This window comes from Macrobrachium rosenbergii, chromosome 5 (genome assembly GCF_040412425.1).
Source record: "Macrobrachium rosenbergii isolate ZJJX-2024 chromosome 5, ASM4041242v1, whole genome shotgun sequence".
Lineage (NCBI taxonomy): Eukaryota > Metazoa > Arthropoda > Malacostraca > Decapoda > Palaemonidae > Macrobrachium > Macrobrachium rosenbergii.
The window spans coordinates 23,375,424-23,397,085 of NC_089745.1; the positions used below are offsets into that span (position 1 = coordinate 23,375,424).

Here is a 21,662-nt window from a genome sequence, read left to right on the forward strand (position 1 = left end):
TTCAAGGTAGGTAATAGGTATGATCAAGAAGAGGTTTTAATCGTTAGATGACTTTAGTTGCAAAGAACGTGTGGAGTAGTCCAAATATATAAATTTTTAATAAGTATGTATTTTCGAAGTAGATTCCTGTGATGCCATTATGCAAGTTTGTGTTGGCATATTTAGAGGCCAATCAATCAGTCGGCAGAGTTAGCAAACAGGTTAGTCTATAGCGGCGTCATGAATTTGAGCTTGTGCCATTAATATATATTTTAGTCCCAGTAAAAAAAAGAAAGATTATAGAAAACGTGGGTCTCCCATTTTCATTGAAACCAAGATTGCCACGTCAAAATCAATAGAACAATTCACTGTATTCTTTCTTACTCGCGATACACACTTCATTGCACCAAGTTAAAACGCAACGGATAAATTTTTGTAAGGCAATCAACTTGCAAGTTAGCGATAAAAAGCCTATTATAAAATGTGGTTATTTAACTGTTGGTAGGCCTGTACCAATGTTTGTGTGGCCCACGCGCGTCTACCCGGCACTACCCCGTCACTAACACACCTCCATGTTTTTGTTTATTTAGGTCAGTATTTCTTTCTTTTGTCACATCTGCTTCTCCCTTGAATAATACCCGACAGATGTGGGTGAAAGACTGAATATGAAAGGCCGTGTGTTTCATGAGATGAACAGCTTTTTAAGGAGAGGAAGTATGGCCGCCTCATGATCATTTTCCCAACAAGGTCGTTGTCCATCCCGTCCGCTACCACGCTCTGTTTACTTATTGGAGGAATGGCCCCGATCTTATTTGACCTCTGTACGCATTGTGCAATCAAATGACGGAGGTCATGCACGGTTCTGACGGAGGCCGGTGATGAAACGTTGCTTGAATAAAGGCCTCGGTTTGAATGACGGCCTTTGAAAATGAAGTTTCCTCCGAGTGGAAATGTAGGCCTACGGGTACCAGTGGATTGCTCTTAGATTAGTGGGTGACGATGTGTCTGCTTCCAGACATGAACAAAACTCTGCCTTGCTTTTGGAAGGTTAATTAGTCACAGTCATTCGATATGTAGGCTAGGCTGTACGGTCGAGAAAGTGATATTCCAGCTGAGACTTCGGACTTGAAGATTGTATAGGTCCATCTAAGCTGCAAAGGTTAGGCTTGCTACTGTAAGTCACTGTTCCTCATCTTAGGTGGCTTAGTAAAACACTGTAAACCTAAAATTAAAATGCAAACTTACGCCTAGACAGTGGCAAAACGTGTTGCCCGAATCTGTGCTTTTAGCCTAGTAACTTGGTAGGCCAGAGAAATTTTCTTGGTCCAAATATGACAATTTCTCACCAGATGCCAAGAACGTGGATTGGTATATGTATATTAGCCAAATTATTGTTATTTTTATGCCTTTGGGAGGGCATGGCATGGTGGGCAAATTGCTAAAAGGCCTACCATAAGCGAGGCCATGTTGGGCGGAGGATCAAATGTATTTGCAAGGTACATCCGTATCTTGAGACAGTTTAACAGTGTAATGTTCTGGTTGCCATCTTTCTAACCTGCATAGGCCTATTGCTTAGTTGATCATGTGTTCATGTAGTAGTAAACTTTATTGGGAGCTCTCTCTCTCTCTCTCTCTCTCTCTCTCTCTCTCTCTCTCTCTCTCTCTCTCTCTCTCTCTCTCTCTCTCTCTCTCTCATTTGCTGCCAAACCATGTTTGGAAGATATAGGCTATGGGCGTACTGAACTTATTCAAGGGAAAATTTCCTAATTTGTAATTATATAATTGACTCTTAGTTTTAACTTTAGAAGTTTAATTTCTTTCCATTAGAAATAAGGAAATAGACAAAATTTTTTGACCTGACCTTACAGACCCCAATGTCGATGACATGTGGTTATCCTGGGCAGTAGAACTATATAGTAGCTCCGCGCCGGCGATTGCCTTCTAACTTAACTTTTTCTACAGTTTTTTGGTTGCTAATTATGAATTTATCTTCAATTTTTGGCGCTCGAGTGAAATTAACCTGTAATTAACCCCTGAAGTCCATTCGACAAGGGGTTTCCAAACCCGAACTTCACAAGACAGAGCACAGGTACATCTGTTTCGAGTGGTTCATGTCCTGTCTGGCAAGTGCAATAACTTGTTAACGTATGGGTAACCCCGGCCAGTACTAAACACAGCCAAGGGACATTCCATTTGGCCAACAACAAACAGATGCACCGCCAGTATCAGAACCCCTAAAAGTGTAGAAAAAACCAGTTGACAAGGTAAAAACAGGCACGGAGCTAATATATAGAATTACCTCCTGGGCATTTGAAATTGCCAGCAAGCTATAATTACAAAGGAAGGTGGACATTTCCTGAATAAATATTTAATGAATGAAGGACTTTTATAATTGTTATTTTTACCGTTTGTATCAGCACTGCAACGAAAGGGAAGCTAAAAGAGAAAAATTTAAAAAATCCTTCCGCGGAAAAAGCAAATTTTAATTAAGTACTCAAAGTCTGTAGTCAAAATCCTAGTTAAGGGATTAATGCTGTAAGGAAGGATTAAAAGAGATTAATGGACTGGTGAATGTTAAAGGGATTAATAGATGCATTGCTTTCTTTACTTGGCCTCACCGGAGGAATCACAGTATTTTAGCCAGACTCAACTGTAGTGTTTTTTTTAGAATATGCCTTACATATAAAGAGTAACAGAATTGACCAAGGATGACATAATTGAGCAGTATTACTGTATACAATATTACATTTTACTTTGTCTTTCTTCTCTGCAACCCTCAGGGACCGTCTGTTTACTCTTTTGGGCAATCCATGTGTTTCAAGCAACACCTTGAGCTGGCCTGACTTTATAATGTCTGCTTAGGTTTTTTAATCAGCAGGGAAAATAGTTACTCATCAGTTCTTAGTTTCTGCTCATTTCTGTTTATGAAAAATTATTCTCATTTCCTAGTGAAATGCTAACAAAGGTAAGTGGAAAAACAATTAGCTTTTACATGATTAACTACACTTCAGATACAGTATTTTGTGACTTTCATGAAACCACCTTAAACCTCCTTGTATTATGTTTTAAAACAACTTTGTATTTATCGTGTAATATTTTTAGTATGTTTTATATTGAAGTTATAAGTTCCCAACCTAAACTAACCTGTACTTAAACTTAACATTCAATTTAAGAGATTTATGTAAAAATGTATGAAATTTGAAATGGTAGCATTTTAAAAAATTATAATAATGAAGCTGAGAAGTACTGCAATGTGCAGTAAAAGTTATTTACCAAAGATGGTAGTTCTCAGCGTGTTATATCACGTTCCTCGCACAGTCAGCAAGGGATGTGTTTTTTCTATCAGCTTGATGCCAATTTGTTAATTTTTTATGATTTTAGAAAAAAATCTTTTAAGAAAATTTGACATTTTATCATGTTTCTTGTTCAGTTGGTGTTCCACTGTCTCGCCAGTGTAGGCATTAAACTCGTCAGGAAAACAACACTTGTTCAGCGCAACCTTGATTTTTGATATTCATATGCTTCTTGTGGTTTTTGGTTTTTATTAGAATAAACTATTTATTTAGCCCTGTCCATTTAATGGTATGATTGTTTCTGTAACGAATGAAAATTGCACCATATCTTACATAACTTTATGCCATTCTGTTCTCTTTTCCAGTAATTTTTTCAGTTTGACCAGTATATAAATTGGCACATGACTTACACAAGTGAGCATCTTACCACAGTGTTCTCAGCATTGAAAGAGGCAACACCAACCTCACCCTTTTACTTTTCAATTCCATGACATCTTTAGAACTTGATACATATTCTCGTCCTAATACAGTATTCTTTATTCCGTGATAACGCTGAAATATTTTAGTGTTTTGTCATACACACATTCAGCCTCTAGTCTATGAATTGGGTTCCCTTATCACCTCTCTTCTTGTATCTAATTAAATAATTCTAATTTTCTGCTTAAAGCTTTTGTCACTTTCCAGATGCATTGTGTGCGTACTGTATACTGTATTGAAATTTCACCATAATTATGTAATAAAATGAAATGTATGGGAGCTGTATGCCTAGAAGCCCAGTATTACCGAGTTTTGACTCAAATTGAGTTTCATAGAACAGTTGGCAGTGCCATAAGCTTTAACTCGATGACAAACCACCAACATCATTCTTATCTTGGTCTCACAACTAGAAGTCAGTCACATGAAATATAACTTTCCAATATTTGTCTTTGCTCACTGGTTATCATTATAATTACAGAATGAAATGAAATGTGGTTGTCACAGAATATATGGTAAACCTTTTCTTGTAACTTTTATTGTATTAAAAGGTAACAATGCACTGTAACTAAAATATAGTGGAACTGAGATTAAAACTAGTGGTAAATGATTACAAGTATGAACTGGAACCAGAGTACAGTAAGCCTGTATTATTCAAAAACAAGTAAAGAGTTTGATGAGAAATAATTTACTAAAACAATGGACAGAATACTGTAGAATAGTATTACCTGTAATTGAAAGTACTGTAGTTGCGTATTACGTGTGTTTTTGGCGTAGTCAGGCTTTATCCTCACATCCACTCCCAACAGCCCCAGAAGAGCACAGAGTCGATGTGACAATTAACATAAAAGTAAAGTATGATGTATTTAGTGTGTGATTACAGTGAACTTTATTACACTACTGTATATGCATTTACTAGATAACCACTCTTCATATATATATACTGGTACCCATTGATTGTAAAATGTGATATAGAAACTTATTTTAACCATTATATACAGGGTAAAATTTGGTCTTAGAAAAAATGATCTTATGATGCACCTGTCAGAACCTAACCTTACTGCAAGGGAAGAACTTGTATGAGAGATAATGTCAGTGGTTAGTGACATTACACTGGCTGTGCTGCTTACTGTATCTGGCACCTCATATCCAATTACAAAGTCAGATCTGACATAGTAATTCTAGATATTCATAAACAATAGCTTAATGCACATGGAAGGCCTCAACAGTGTAATCACTCATCCTTGAAGGGATGGAATCATTCTACTGTTATTTTCTTCATGAGGCTGCTATGAGAAGCTGGGTATGCTTGTTGGGTACCTTATGTACTACCCAATGAAAGTTTTAGATTGGTGTAAGACTTATTTATCTTACTATGGAGTTACAGTATGTTGTTATATCTGTGGAGGTTGCTTCTAGCTTGATAAAATGGATTTGAATTTTTGTTAAATGACCCAGTTTTCTGTATTTCAGTTTAACCTTCTAGGAGGTTACCACTTTCAGTACAGTATGCCTTGCACAGTTACAGTACACTTCAATATACAGTATGCATAACTAAGGATTATTGCAGAGTCCCTCCAGCCTGTTCAATGAGTGTTAGAAGCACTCATTCAAAACAGCGACCCCAAGAGGTGATTGGCTGGGGAAAAGGATGAATTAAGGGGAAATCATTTGTGGGAGCCCTCTCAGAGTCCAGCAGTGGAACTCAGTGGCCTTGTTAAACTATTTTTTAGGAATAAAATTATAGTTTCCAACTGGGATGTACTCCATCTCCAAGGAAAAGCTGCCTCTTAAGTGGTAGTTTTACAAATGACTTAGGTGTCGCTCTCAAGAATCTTTTGATTTGCTGCCTTCATTCATTGTTTTACATGTCAGGTTTCATACTAGCACAGATTCTGTGAGTCAGTGCTGGTGTCATTTGGCTTATTAATCTTTCATACATTTCACTTCAGAATATGGACTCCTCTACCTCTTTAAGTGTTCCTGAATCATTCAGTATTATGTGTTATTTTCAAGTGGCGAGGTTTATGTACCACCAAGCACCGATGCGCTTGACAAAAAAAAAAAAAGGCATCATCAAACCTGGGTTCAGATCTTGAAATAATAAAAAAATAAACTTTTCATAACATTGGTTGTGCTTGCATTGCAACCATAAAATTTTAGTCTTATTTTATTATTTTTTATTTTATTTTATATTTTTACACATCAACACTAAAAAAAGATAGATAATTTAAGTATTTTTTTATTTTAATTAATTTTTACGCCTCAGTGCTAAAAAAACAAATAATTTTATTTTTTATATTTAATTTTTTACGCCTCACCGCTAAAAAAAGATAAATACATACGAGAGCATTACTGTAGCAAAAACTCATCCACTGGTTTAAGTGGGTGGGCGGGCCGTGTGTGACTCAACCATTTGAGCATGGCAGTATGAATCAATTGGAACATAATTCTACAATTTATATTTGTTATAGGAATATTTGGATTTTCATAAACAAAAATGTTTTGCATCATGTTTCTCCACCACTTCAAGAATCACGATTTACTAGCATATTTTCGCCTATGCAATTACATTTTTGATAATGCCAAGATTTTGTTCCTAGGCATTTACTTGCAAAAATTGTAGCTTGAGCATTGCCTTAAACTTCAAAATTCATAGAAAACTTTTTGTAATTCATATTTGAAAATTTTGTTATGACTGTTGAGCATATTAGGTCCGCTGTTTATATCTTGTACAGGTAGTTACGATGACCACTCAGAGTTGCATGTTAAGCGCACTGATATTTGTGGGACTGTTAACCTCATCACAGTGTGTTTTGAGTTGAACAGTGAAAAAAAAAAGTTCATGTCATAAATTGCAAATGAGACCAATGCATAAGAGATCATACTTCAGTATATCCATATGGAAAGTAATATTAGCAGTGAATTCGCAGATTTATTGACATGTATGACATTGGAAATAAAAAAGTTTAACACTAGTTGGCAACCATTACATTTAGTCTGAGATTTTGAAAGATAGCGAAAGAATCACATCACATTTGAGCATGCTTACACAAACTTTACTAGTGGTACTTGTTATGTGTAACAGCCATCCTCTTCTTGGTTGCTAAGCCGTTAAAAAAAGTGTTCTCTTACAGTTGTGTTAGTTGTGGTGAACTCCATTTTCCCATGCAGATTACCGGTACTAAAAGCAAAAAGATCCAACATATGTAAACAAAGAGACCTGTATGCTTAGCCTGTGCTGTGCAACGCCAAAATCCTAGTCTTTCCTTGTGTAGCCCAGCCTATGCAAGCAGTTGATGAGTTATCACTGCCATGGTTGGCAAATGCAATAGTTATTTGTTTCAATAAGATTTTCTCATTTCTATGTGGTAAATAAAAGGAATGACTGGTTTAAAGTTTGTAATTTTTTACAATACTAGATAATACAGTAAATTCATTTTTTCTTTGCAGGTTAGGCTTGAGGTTTATAAAAGCATCATGAGTTTTGAGTCATCTACTGGGTCAGCACTCCCTGATGGGGAGACAAGAACAAATTTAATCATCAATTACCTTCCACAGACGCTAACTGACCAAGAGTTTTATAAAATTTTTGTTGTGGTGGGCCCTATCAAAAATTGCCGGATCATGAAAGATTTAAAGGTATTGCTAATTCAGTGTTGGTTTTTCATTTTAGTCTATGGTAGACTTTAATTTTGATGTTGAATCTTTAAAAATATTTGTCTTTATATTAGGTGGCTACTATAATTCTGTCTAGTAGAGAGCCTTTTTGATAATATCAGTAGATCAACAGTAATTTTTCTTTATTTAGACCCCATCAATCAGTTTTATTTTAGTGCAGTTCACAGTGGAAATTCAGAATTATATTAAGATTACATATCATACTAAGTACAAGCATATTCCATAAAAAAATATCAGTTAAAAGTATAGTCAGATTGAATAAGAAATGAGAAGGTAAAAATGTTTACTCTTTTATCATCAAAATCCAGCATTAACCAAGTTATCTGGCTAAAGGCATCCATGGTCAAAATCAGATGATGGGGAATAATTCTGTTGCCTTTCACTCTTTATTCACCTTCTGTTTTTTCTAATGTTTTGTTCAATATTTATATATATTTTTTTCTATTTTCTTTGCTTCATTCATTATACTTTTTTTGGCAGGCATTGTTTATCCATTTTAGTGCTCATTTTAAAGATGGGCCTGTATGTGTGTGTGCAGAGTGGGCCACTATAATTGGGGGAGGATGGATGGTATACTAACTCTCCTTTCCTGATGGGTGTTTAACAATTCTCCTTGTATATCTAATTTTATGTATTGCCTTTTATTCATATAACAGTTTTCCATTTACTGTGCCAGAAAGTTAACTCAAATCTTGCTATGGAAAAAGCCATGAAGAAATTATTTTTGGGAAAAAGTAGAATACTGTATATATACTAGGCCTGTTTTACTTCCCTACCAGATTTGAAAAATAAGCCTTTTCAGACTTTAGCTTAGTGTTCTGAATATCGGACAGTCATCCATGCCCAAGTACTGTACACTGCACTCAGAATGTAAACATGATATAAGATACTTTTAAAGAGGTGGGGTACAGATCTGATGTCCTAAACTTGTATACACAATCAAGAAATGCTTTAGATATATTGTATGTTGGGGAAAATTTTAAAGACCCTAGTTCCTTAAGAAAATTGTAAATTGAAATGTATTGATAACTCTGGTTATGAGGTTTTAGGCCTTATGGCCACTTAAGACTTAAAACCTCATAATCAGTCATTCAGTCAAGAACTACTACATCAGACAATTTTCCAGAGAACATCTAAAATTGATATAACTTCAGAATCATTAAATATTCCAAGTACAGCAAGAGGCTGCAGTAGAACACAAATACAATTTCTACCTTTGTTTATACCAGAAATTTCCTTGTGCTCTAAATCCTTCTCAAAGAACACTCATAGAAGAGGTTTATATCAAATTACTTGAACATAATGCCATTTATAGATCCTGAGAAGCTATTTGCAGATGGTTTAGGTCAGAGAATTGTGTTGGATATGCTGGTATTCCATAGAATGAATCCAGTACTGTATAGCAAATTTGCCCGGCTGCTGGGGCTTGATTTGAATAGGAGGGGAGAATGCTTTGGTGTATATGGTGAGTTCATAAGGCCACCATGGAAACATCCTTCTACAGTAGCACAGCAAGATGTCAGATTTGTTAAAGGTTAAAGTTCTTTCTTAGGTACTGAGCTGAAAGTTGCATGAATGAGACAGATGTACCTAGTGATTATTCTTTGGGGTAAAAATTGTTAACACTAATAAACCTCTAATTTATGTTTACATTTACCTGATATGGTATAATTTGCCAAGTATTCCCCGCTATTATTTCTGATGTAAACAAGCGATATGGTAGTTGGCCTGGAAAACAAGATTGCTCAGTATGCCGATGATGCAACGCTTGTGGGTGTAGTAAAGTCTCCACTTCAGAGAAATGAAACTGCCCTCAGCCTCAACTGGGACATGGACTAGATAAATGAATGGTGTACAGTAGTTTGTGGGGTATGAGGCTGAACTCCAGTTAAATAAAAACTATTGGTTAGCAGATATCATACGGATTTTCCACCCCATCTTCCCCTTCAGGTGGATGGGACTTTGCTGAATGAGTCTAAAATTTCAACTATTCTAGGTGTAATTTTTGACTAGTATCTTACTTTTGAGAAACATCTAATGAAACTTTCAGCAGATGCCACACGAAAGTCAGGTGTTGTTTGTAAGGCCTCATGTGTTTATAACAGTGATAAAACCAATTGTAACCTGTTTCAGCTGTTTTAGGTCATTTGTGCTTCCTTTACTTGAGTACTGTTCTCTGGTGTGGATGTCTGCTTCTGCCAGAGATTTATCTCTTTTAGGTAGAGTTATTTGTGGTGGTGCATTTCTGTTTCCTAATATTATTATTATTATTATTATTATTATTATTATTATTATTATTATTATTCAGTAGATGAAACCTGTTCATATGGAACAAGCCCACAGGTGCCGTTGACTTGAAATTCAAGCTTTCAAAGAATGTGGTGTTTAGTAGGAAGAAGTAAGAGGAAGTAAAGGGAAATACAGGAAGAGATCCCACTTATTAAAAAAAAATAAATTATTAAATAGATAATGTACTAAAATGCAAGAAGAATAGCATTAGGGTAGTAATACACTGCATTTTTGCTTGAACTTCTGATGTTCCAACTACACGACATTCTTTGGAAGGCTGTTCCACAGTCCAATGGTGTTAAAAATAAAGGACCTTTGGAACTGAGAAGTTCAACAGCGAGGCATATTTGGTGCTGCTGTTCAGTGATCTGGTTGTTCTCGGCAGATAAAGGGGATGAGGGATCAGTTGTGAATGTGAAAGGTCTCTGTTGAAATACAACTTATGAAAGAGTGACAAACGAGAGACTATCCATCGATGGTCCAAGTCGTAACTGCTACTATTAGGAAACAGAAACCTACCACCACAAACCACTTTATCTAAGAGATAAATCTCTGGCAAAAGCAGACATCCACATTGGAGAAGAGTATTCCATTAAAGGAAGCACAAAAGACCTAAAAAAGGTTGCAGTGATTTTGTCACTGTTATAGATATATGAGGCCTTACGAACAGCACCTAACTTTCTTACGGCATTTCTGAAACCTTCATTAGGTGTTTCTCAAAAGTTGGATGTGAGTCAAAAGTTACACCTAGAATAGTTAAAGCTGCAGACTCAATCGGTAAAGTTCCATCCACCTGAAGGGGAGGATTGGGTGTGAGAAATCTATACAAGATCTGCTAATTGTGTTTTTGTTTTACTGAAGTTCGGCCTCATACCTCACTGACTACACCATTCCCTGATCCAGTCCAATTGAGGCTGAGGGAAGCTTCATTTCACATAAATGGAGACTTTACTGTACCCACAAGTGTTGCGTCATCGGCATACTCAACAATCTTGTTTTCCAGGCCAATAAAAATTACTCGGATCATCGACAGATGGTCTCATGTTTGTCACTTTGTAAAGTGAATGCTTACCAACTGGATGGCAGGTCTTCCTTCCCTGCTGTCAGTAACCAACTGCCAATAATCTCCTTGTTTTAAATTTAACCGCCGGCTCCATCTTGCGCTGAAAGTAATTCCCATATGTAAAGACCTCAGGTTTGTATATTAAGAAAAATACAAATTAAAAATTCATCTTTTTAAAGAGATCTTTCACGTTCACAATTGATCCCTGATCCCCTTTTCCTGCTGAGAGCAACCAGATTTGCTGAACTGCAGCACCAATAGCCAGTAAACTTGCCTCGTTGTCGAACTTTTCAGTTCCAAAGGTCCGTTATTCCTTAAACCATTGGACTATGAAAAAGTCTCCCTGAGGATGTTATGCAATTAGGACTTCAAAAGTTCAAGCAAAGATGCATTGCAATACTACCCTAATGGTATTCTCCTTGAATTTTTATAAATTTTTATTTATTGTTAATTTATATTTTCTTTTCAAGTGAGACCTCTTCATTTGGTATTTCCCTTTACCTTCTCTTCCTAATGAACACCATATTCTTTGGAAGCTTGAATTCCAAGTCATTGCCCCCTGTGTGCTTGTTCCACATGAATAGGATTCATCTTTTGAATATAATATAATAATAATATTAATTAATAATACGAAGGAAGAAGACCCTTCTTTGAGGCAAGTTTTGTTGAATAAAATGGCTGCATTTTGCAAATTGATTTCATACTGAGTTTTCTCAATTCTTCTAATAATTTGCTTTCCCTGCACATCAGTATTTATTAGTCAATAATTGTCCAATGTTCATATTTCAATGGATGAAACAGCATATTTTTACAGCAGAAATTCTTTATTTTAAAGCATTACAGCAAGTTACTGAAACCTGGGATGTGAATCTGTAGATTTTCCTGATGGTATTTTTCGGTGGTATTTCTTCTTAAAGATACCAGACAGACGTCATAAAAAGAAAAAAGAAGAAATAACACTGAAAAATACCACCAGGAAAATCTATGGATTCACATCCCAGGTTTCAGTAACCTGCTCTAATGCTTTAAAATAAAGAATTTCTGCTATAAGAAATACGCTACTTCATCCATCGAAATATGAACATTGGACAATTATTGACTAATATAGATGTGCAGGAAAAGCAAATTATTAGAAGAATTGAGAAATCTCAGTATAAAATCAATTTGCAAAATGCAGCCATTTTATTCAACAAAATATTTATAAAAAATAATAATAGCACCACTGTCTAGGTTGTATATTTTACAGTTATGTAATAATTTGTCTCAGAAATTTGTTCCCTGAATATTGGTGTAAATTTGCTACATAGGGATTCATGTTCCCAGAGTGGTATAATGCCGTAGCTATTCCCATCTCCCAACCAGGAAAAGACAAGTAATTTAAATACAGAATAATTATCCTACAAAGGTCCTTATGCAAATTGGTAGAGAAGTGGACAATGTATAGCTCTAATGGCACCTATCATAAAAAAAGTGTTGACCCCCTACCCAGTTAGGATTGCAGAACACTGGATGTTATGGACTCACTATCCTTCAGGGGAGATTAGATGGTCACTTTCCAATTTTTATTGAAAACTTGCTGGCCATACCTTTCAAGTATAGCAGTAGCACCCTCTTTATGCTAGCAGTTATAGCAGGAGTCAGCTACTATTTGGAATAGAAAATGTTATTAACATGGGTGATTTTACTATATACAACAGAGCATCAAACAAAAGACTTACTGAATGTGTCATCAATAATGATATAGTGAAAATATCCTGTAGGGAGGGATAGTGTCATCAATGCACCTCACACAGTGCACTGTAGGCATCACTTCAGGTTCTTTGCAGCGTCCCTAGCTGCAACCACGTTCATTTCTTTTACTGTACCTCCGTTCATATTCTCTTTCTTCTGTCTTAACTGTCCTCCCACTCCTAACAATTTTTCATAGTTCAACTGTGAGGGTTTTCTCCTTTTACACCTTTCAGACCTTTGTACTTTCAATTTCCCTTTTAGTACTGAATGACCTCATCGGTCCCAGCTCTTGGCATTTGGCCTAAATTGTATATTCTGTAGTAAAAATAGACACATGGACTTCATCAGTAGGTTTCCAATTAAAAAATATGAAGTGAAAAAGTTTGAAGACATTGACTAGAAGATTAGACATCATCATATACCTGTAAGTCAAGCAACTATGTTCTTAGGCTAAATCTGGGACACACACTTAAACTATTCCTATATAGCTTAAGTAAAAGTCAGATGCAAAAATGAATTAAATTTTATAAAGAAATGATCTTAACAAATTGGGGAGATGACAGATCAACCATAACGTTGCTGTACGAAGCAACTGTTATTCATTACCTTAGTAATAATACGTAGTGCAGTAAAAATACAAGCAAAGGATTCACCAGCAAAAAAACTTTTTGATCAAAGAGATATTTTTGAAATGAAACTTACCTCTGTTATGATAGGTGTAATAGCCATTTCAGGTGTGAGGACGATAGAGTGCAACAAATAAAAAATGAATAGGACCATTTAGTTTTAACCATCTTTTAACCCATCCTGTTTTGGGTGATTCTAGCATCCATTGTTTACTATTCAGTTTTTTCTCTGTTGTCGGCCTGCGAGGGCAGTAATGAGTGTTGTAAAGATTGTGATCGTTAACAATGTTTTTTTTGTCATTATTTAAGATGTTATCCAAAAAGGATAAAGATAAATGGGTATCCAAAAAGGATAAATTTAAGTGGTTGCAAGTCTGTAAGGTAAAAGGTTATGTACCCAGTTTTGCTTTTTAGTTTACATGGTCACGATATAGGCTGTGTTACATGTAGGAATAAGGACTTTTTATAACGGTTGCGGTGATCAGCATATTGTTTGGTTAGATGAAGTAAAGAATATTTAAAGTATAAGCAGATGAGAGAATTATGTAAGAATAGGAAAAGACAGAAAAGATTCTTCTAACACTAGGACAGAAAGTGAGGTTTGGAGTAAGAGTTTCTCATCTGTTTACAATCTGTCAGAAAACAGCTCTTTCCTCTCATCCTGGTTTGCTAGTGATGCTTCTCCAGATTACTTGATCTCGCAAAGCTCCCCGTATTGTTCAGGATATGAGGTTTGGCAAATTAGAAGCCAGTGTAGCTAGGTTTGAAAAGTTTATGGATGTAATCTCCTTGGCGCTTGCTGCTATACTAGCCTGGCCCAGTATATTTGTCCTTTTTCGGGTTCCCCCTTGCGGCAGGGGAAGTGCCACCGCTTTCCCTCCTGTTAACCATACCTTAGCCATGCCCAGTGACACTCCTTCCACTGTTGGAAGTACAGGGAAGTTTGGTATGTCTGGGAGTGGAAACAGTTTTTACCTGTTGCCTTCATCCCCTGGCCAACCTGGTGTGTGTAACACACGTTGGCACGCAGTTGCCAAAGGGTAAGCATAGAAACTTGATATCTGATTCTGTGTCCCCTAGGCCTTGCTGGAAGCCGCGTACTCCTAGCGATCCGTATCCAGGATATTCAGTGGTCCTCCTTTGCAAGAAGGTTCAGCATTCTCTCGGAGGTGCTCTCCTCCAGGAGAGTACTACCGAGTTCTCCACACCTAGTTTCAGGCAGGTGCTGGCGCTCGTCTGGTTTCAGGCTCTCGCTTGGGTTTTAGGCGCTCTTGTGATTTTTGGGCACGCCTGGTTTCAGGCACTGGAGCTTACTTGGTTTCTGGCAATCGAGTTCTCCTGGTTTCTTCTTCTTGGTCTTCCAGGCTGTCTGATTATGCTGGTTTGTCTTCACAACATTTGTCTGACTTGAGAGAGGTTTGTGTGAGTAATCGCAATCAGGTTGTGAATGCGTATGTTCCCTTGTTCTCCTTCATTTCTCAGCATTCTCATCAATGTTTGACGCCTCGTAAGACAGCGCTACTTTCCCACGAAATTGTAAGTAGGAGCTTGTATCTTTCTGTCTTGTGTTCGCCGTTGGTGATGTGGAAGGTGCGGGCACCACCTTTCAAATAAATGGTCAGGGTACTTTAAAGAAAAATCAATCCACAAAGCAGACACTTATTTTCTACCGTTCCCCCCATAACAAGACCAGAGAGATGCTCAACAGCAAAATAAAAATCCCACACCTGGACAGGATTAAGACGTTGACACAGGCACTTGGAAACTCTAGCCTTTTGCTTTTACCTACCCAAATACTTTAGCCAAATCCCTGATTAACGTCCAACAAAAACCAGTTCCCAAAGACACAGGAGTTTACGAAATCCCTTCCCTCGACTGTGACCAATCATATATCGGCTTCACAGGCAAATCACTCCCCCAAAGATTAATACAGCATAAATGTTCAGTTAGGTACAGACAACAGAGCTCAGCTATTTTTAACCACATAAATAACCATAACCACAGAATAAACTGGAATATGTCTCATATGATTTATAGCAGCAACTACCAGTTCAAAAGTCAGATGGTAGAATCAGCTTTAATTAAACAAAGAAACACATGAATCTTTCAAGAGGTGCATGGGATTCAGGTATTATAGTGATTAAGAAGATTAAAGAGAAACTGCCAACTGGAGTGACCTAACGGATGACCGATGGATCTTCTGGTATAAATACTGCTTTTATGTAACTTTTTCTCATTCATTGTTTGCCTGAGGAGAGAGAGAGTTTGGTCCCTGAAGTATAGCCTTTACTTTCCACAATTTGGCATTTTATGGGCTCCCTTATATTTGATGGAATTCTGTTTTAACAGAAGTATTACACAGTCATTTTACAACAAATATACTCAGAATTTGTTGCTGATTTTAGCTCGTATCTGTTAGGATATTGTGCCAGCTGTAATTATAATTTTACAAAATAAAATAAAATAAATTATTAGAAAAAACATGTATAACTTGGTAAAATTTATGAGTGTTTTGTAAAAGAGGTTCCACTTAGGGTTGTATATAGTTACTTTCAACTTCCCATGGAAGGTAGGAAAATTTTTTAGAATTTTTTTCTTACACCGTGTGCATTTGCAAATCTTCCACTTTACATTGATGTGTTTTTTCTTAAATTGGCCACCCTTAAAGTTTGCCAAGCTGGTGGGGTTGCATGATATATAATTAGCCCGTCCCTTAAGGGCTAAAGGCGTACTCAGAAGGCTCGGAGAAATTTTCAGCCCTCTCAAAGGAGGTTGCAGCTCTTCTTCAGAAAAGAGCGATAGAAGTGGTGGAAGACTTATCATTGTAGGGGTTTTAGAACTGGCTATTCGTAATCCCCAAGACATCAGGGGGCTGGAGACTTGTCCTGGATGAAAGTGCTCTGAACTTCTTCACCCAAACCATGAATTTCAGGATGCAGACAAACAACTTTGTCAAGGGGACAGGATGGTATCCATCGACATGAGAGACGCTTACTTCCATATCCCAAAATACCCAAGGTTTGTATTCCAGGACAAAGTTTTCCAGTTTTGAGCTTTGTGCTTTGGGGTGTTTACAGCCCATCAAGTCTCCACCAGAGTATTCCCCCCTCTCACAATGGCTTCACCTAATGGGCATAAAAGTATGCCTTGTATCTGGGCGACTGGCTCCTACGATCGTCATCCCAGAAGAAATGTACAGAGGACCTTCACGAAACTCTTCAGTTAGCCCATAATTTGGGGCATCCTAATCAATCAAGTGGAATCCCAGTTAGTCCCTTCTCTTGGATTTTTCTGGCTTTTCTCTCTGACAAGAGAATTCAGTCGTGCACCCAGAAAAGCCGTCACTTCCTAAATCTACAGTCCTGCTCTGCCAATAATTGGATGAGTTTGTTGGGAACTCTTTCCTCCGTCGAGATGTTTGTACAGTTAGGGAGACTGCATGCGAGGTCTTTACAGTTCTTCCTAAAGGCCAGTTGGAGCAGGAAGACTGCCTGACTCCTTTGTATTCCCCATCACACCGGAAATAAAGGAAGACCTTTGGTGGTGGCTCGAAGAAGGGAGATTCCTTGTAGGAAAATCTCTGCTTCAACCGAACCCGAGCCTAACATTGTTCTCCGATGCATTGGATCTGGGTTGGAGAGCAAACTTAGGACACTTGGAAGTAGCAGGAATATGGTCTCCACAAGAGAGAAGGTTACGGTCTCCACAAGAGAGAAGGTTACACAAACATGAAGGAACTGAAGACAATTCACCTGGTGCTTCAGCATTTTGCTTCAGTGACTCACGGCGCAGTGGTAGCAGTTCATTTGTACAACACATCTGCTCTAGCGTATATTCGGAACCAGGGAGGAACCTATCCCTTTTTGCTGTGCAAAGTAGCCAGAGATCTCCTTCTTTGGGCTCACAGCAACAACACCCAGATCCTCACCCGTTGTGCTCAGGGCAAGTTTAATGTATTAGCAGACGAGTTGAGCCTTTGCAAACAGGTTCTACCCACTGAATGGTCGCTGAATCCACAGGTGTGCACCTACCTGTGGAAACAGTGGGGAAAGCTGTTGGTAGACTTGTTTGCAGCATCCAGGAAGCATCATCTTCCTCTTTATTGTTCTCTGGCGCCAGACCTTCAAGCATGGGTAACGGATATGATGCTGTAGGACTGGTTGGACCTGGAGATTTATGCTTTTCCTCCATTCAGTTTAGTGAGGAAAGTCATAAACAAGTTCAGGAATTCCCACAACACGATGATTCTGGTGGCCCCCTTTTGGCCTCAAAAGGAATGGTTTCTGTACCTTCTAGAGCTTCCTTCAGACTTTCCATAGCTCCTTCCACAGAGGAAAAATCTGTTCAGACAACTTCATTTAAATCACTTTCATCAAGGTTTGTCCACTCCCACTCTGATAGGCTTCAAACTGTCAGGAAGCTTGTCAGAGCGAAAGGTTTTTCAAGAGAAGTTGCAGATACTATTGCTAGATGTAGACGCAAATCTTCTTCCAAACTCTACCAAGCTAAGTGGGCAGTATTTCTCAGATGGTGTAAGAGATGTGCCATCAAAGGCTGCAGATCTATGCTGAATTCTGTGTTCAAGCATAGAGGTTTGGACCTTTCTTCAAACCCTGATATTTCCAACTTGGTTAAGTTATTTGATACCACAAAACGAAACACTCAAACTCCGGTTCTTGGAACCTAGATGTAGTACTGCATTGGTTGTCAGCCCCCTCCCCCTCCTTTTGAACTGCCTCACACTTCTTTTAGAGACTTATCCAGGAAGAGACTATTTTTTATCACCTTAGCCACAGCAAGACGAGTCAGTGAACTGCAAGCTCTGGATAATCAAGTCGGTTTCTCCTAAGGAGATGCAGTATGTTCATATATCTTAGGGTTCTTAGCAAAGAACAAGAATCCTTGTAATCCATTGCCTCATTCATTCTCTATTAAGTGTCTTACAGAATTGGTTGGACCTTTGGACCAAAAGAGAGTTTTATGCCCAGTGAGAGCAATAAAACATTACCTCGAGAGAACCAAGAAGATCAGAAGGGATTTTCATAACCTCTGGTGTTCAGTTAAAAATCCTTTGCGCCCTCTCCTACTGTGTCGTTCGGTCTTTCCCAACCATTATTTACGTGATGTCAAAACAATGTTCAAGGACAACAGTACGTTGGGTCTGTTCTCCGCAGCTGGTGTTGCAGTAGGGAATGAGGGGTAGGAGTAATACTTCTATTTTCCTCTATCTCCTTGCCTTGTTTAAGGTCATAGAGTTATTTGGGGAGCCTGGGTGTACTTGGTACCTGGAGTGCCCTCCAATCTTTGTTTTGATGGATGGGTTGTGTTTTTTAGTTGGTATTCAGGTAACATGTTTTTTTTATGGTGGGTTTTTTGGTTGCTGTGTTTTTTTTATGGTGGCTTTTTGGTTGCTGTATTTTGTTTCAAGCCCAGGGCAAGGGCAATCGTTTCTGCTGAGCTTTTTCAGTCATAGGAGTACTCCCTGACTACAAAGCTCCCACTGAAGTCAGGGCAACTCCTGACATTACCGGCCATGTCTCTGCGGGCTGAGATGAGCTTCGACCAAGAGGCAGCATCTTCCTGCTTTAGCTCTCTCCCCAGGTAAGGTTACAACAAGCATGAACACAGTGCTAGCTTTTATCTATTTCAAATGCATTTCCATTTTTATAAATGGTTTTTGAGTAGTACATGTCCATACTCCCCACCTCCTGTCAGTATGGGATTCAGTTATATGTTTACTTGGTAGGTTACATATATGAAAATGACATTTTTATATAATAATATAAGGTTTTATATATACTTTGCAAGTAATTACATGATTGGAGCCCTTCCTGCCTCCCTGCACATGGACATAGAGCCTAAATGAACTGAGCTCTTTAGCTATGCTGTACCTATACTTCCCCGGAAGTGGGCACCCCATTTACCTGCACCAAAACAAAAGATTGCTACTGTGAATTTCAAATCTAAAGCTGGTGGTAAGTATATATAAAACCTTATTTTGTTATAAAAATGTCATTTTTACAAGATCATGTCCAAGTTGGGCAAGTGGACTCTCCTGTTGCTCCTCTTTCTAGACAACTGTCAGAGTTTATGGACAGCCAAGGAAAAGCCTGAGGGCTAAAGTCAGTCTTCTGTATTAGTAAGTCTGTGAGGAATATTAATGAATATTCAAAATTTCTGTCCCTGCTGAAACAAAAAGCATCCAGAGAGAAACTAGAAAAATTTAAGGATGAGGCCAGTCCAATCTTTTCTAAAAATTCTGTGGAATAGGAAATCAACCAGTTTTGTGCAATTCTGGTCTCCAGGGATTTAGAAGCCCTTGTCTCCCTCCAGTTGAAGAGTTCAGATCTTGTGGTATTCAGGATGTGCTGACTGAAGATTGGGATGTGGTTGCAGCGGGCAGACATGGCAGGGGTTTGGTCTGCCGAGGAATGGGAGCTAAATATAAAGCATCTGGAGATGCTTGCAGTGTAGAATCTTTTTAGCACTGGAAGAGCTAGTATAGGGCAAGAACTGGCTTACTTTAGCAGTTAAGCGGCACAAGCTTGGAGTTTTGTATCTAAACAAGTCACTTTTCACCTTAGTGGAAGGAAGGAACATGTCTTTTTTCCTCAGTTGTGCCAGGAATGAACTTTTGTCTGCCAGTTCAGGATCACTTTTTCACCTGACTGGAAGGAAGGAACATACATGTCTTTTTTCCTCAGTTGTGCCAGGAATGAACACTGTGGCCAGTCAACTGATCAAGTTCTGTCTTCTGCATCCATAAGTCTGTAGGTCGATGGGAATCAAGGGCACTCCCCTTGTGGCTCTCTTTGCCACAAGATTCATCTTTTGTCTGCCACTTCAGGATCCAAAAACTTGGGCAGTAGACACATGTTGGACTGGTTTTATCTGGACCTTTATATTTTCCCTTTTTAGTTTTTGTAAAAGAAAACAATTGAGATGGCTTTGTCCATCCACACTTTTTCTGTCTGCCCTCAGATCTTAAAACTTACTGAGGCTAGAGGGCTGCAAATTGGTTTGTTGTTCATCCACCCTTCAATCATCAAATACTAAATTTTGCAGCCCTCTAGCCTCAGTAATTTTTATTTTATTCAAAATTAAGGTTAGCCATGTGTCATGCATCTGGCACCATTAAAGGTGCCAGTCGTCGAAGCTTCTTCATTTGACTGCATCTAGGGGGCAACTGATCATTGCCCAGTCATGGCTGAGAGTTTCATACTGCAGAACATCAAGAGTTTCATATTGCATTGTACACTATACAGAAAACTAGATCGTGCCAAAGAAACTTTGGCGCGTTTTTTATTTGATGACTGTTTCAAAAGGTTTTGACTATTCCAGCTAACTGCGGATTCACGCATGACCTTGGCTACTCCATGGAGGCCATGCAGGGAATTGTTCCAAAATTTCCTATCTCAGGACCTCCCCATGCTTCAACTGACCATGTGCAGACCCTCAATTGTCTCTTGTAAACAAGAGGTTTTCCCAAGGAGTGCAGAAGATCCGTTGTTAATTCCAGAAGGCAATCTACTAATGCACTGTATGGGAGACAGTTATCAATCTTTAGAGCTTGGTGCTTTTCCAGAAAGATTGCCTGTACTCATACCTCCAAATTAACCTAAGGAAATTCTTTACTCACTTGTACTTCACTAAAGGTCTGTCTCTTTGTGCTATTAAGGGGTACTGCTTCATGTTAGCATCCATTTTATGATGTTCTGGTCTAGATCTCAATGCTAACCAGGACATTAAGGAAGCATTCAGTTCCTTAAGTCTAGATTCCTTCTCCAATTAAATCACTGGGCTGGGACTTGATGTAATGCTGAAGCATTTAATTGTCTCTCCATGTACGGTGAACCCTTAAACTCAGCCTTCCTGAAAGATTTAATGATTAAAATTGTTTTTTACAGTCAGTGAACTCGGGCTTTCTCCTGTAATGTGGGCTTTACTTAGTCCTTTCCTTTTTTTACCCTTCTTCCAAGCAATGCATGAATGTTAACTGAGTCCTTGGCCTTTTTATTATTTTGTGTCCCCATTCTGCCTTCCTTGGTGACTGATGGGTACTCCTCCATGTGTCCAGTCACAAACAGTGTCCGAGGGCGAAGGACTTGGGACCTCAGACAGTGTTTTAAATCAGATTGACCTATGGCAAAAAGTGCCATGGCACTTCTGTTGGAGAACCTGGTCAAGAAAGCACACTAATCTAGATCCCTCTTTCTTTCCACTCCTGAAGGTAAGCTCCATTAGGGAGAGCAGTGGCAACCTTGCTGTTTTCCAGTCTCGAGTGTTGTGATTGCAGACCATAGGAGATGTAACTCCATATTTACCTCGCATTATTTGGAAGATGTAGAGATTCAGTTCAATCACGTAGAGCACTTTTGCCCTTGTTGTGATGGGAACTTGTATCTTGAACATTTAGGGTAGCTATAGTCTGGCCTTTCCTATTTACTTAGGAAATTTTTGGGGGAGTATGAAGGTGCCTATGTAGTTTGAGATAGGGAAGAGCATTCATTCATTTACCATCTTTGC

General features: G+C 38.3%; 1 protein-coding gene across 17 annotated transcripts in view; it reads left to right on the top strand.

Moving 5' to 3' along the window:
* Window positions 1–304: 304 nt before the first annotated feature.
* Window positions 305–21,662, top strand: part of LOC136838597 (sex-lethal homolog) — a 204,401-nt gene continuing 183,043 nt past the window's right edge. For 6 of the 17 annotated variants that reach the window (XM_067103803.1, XM_067103822.1, XM_067103813.1 and 3 more), the window contains exons 1-2: window positions 2,918–2,944; window positions 7,200–7,388. In XM_067103803.1, the coding sequence (XP_066959904.1) occupies window positions 2,933–2,944; window positions 7,200–7,388 (201 nt within the window). In that variant the 5' untranslated portion in view covers window positions 2,918–2,932. Of the gene's footprint in view, window positions 570–1,119; window positions 1,154–2,759; window positions 2,945–7,199; window positions 7,389–21,662 lie in introns of those variants that run through there. The other 11 variants (XM_067103805.1, XM_067103809.1, XM_067103817.1 and 8 more) reach the window with 6 other exon arrangements.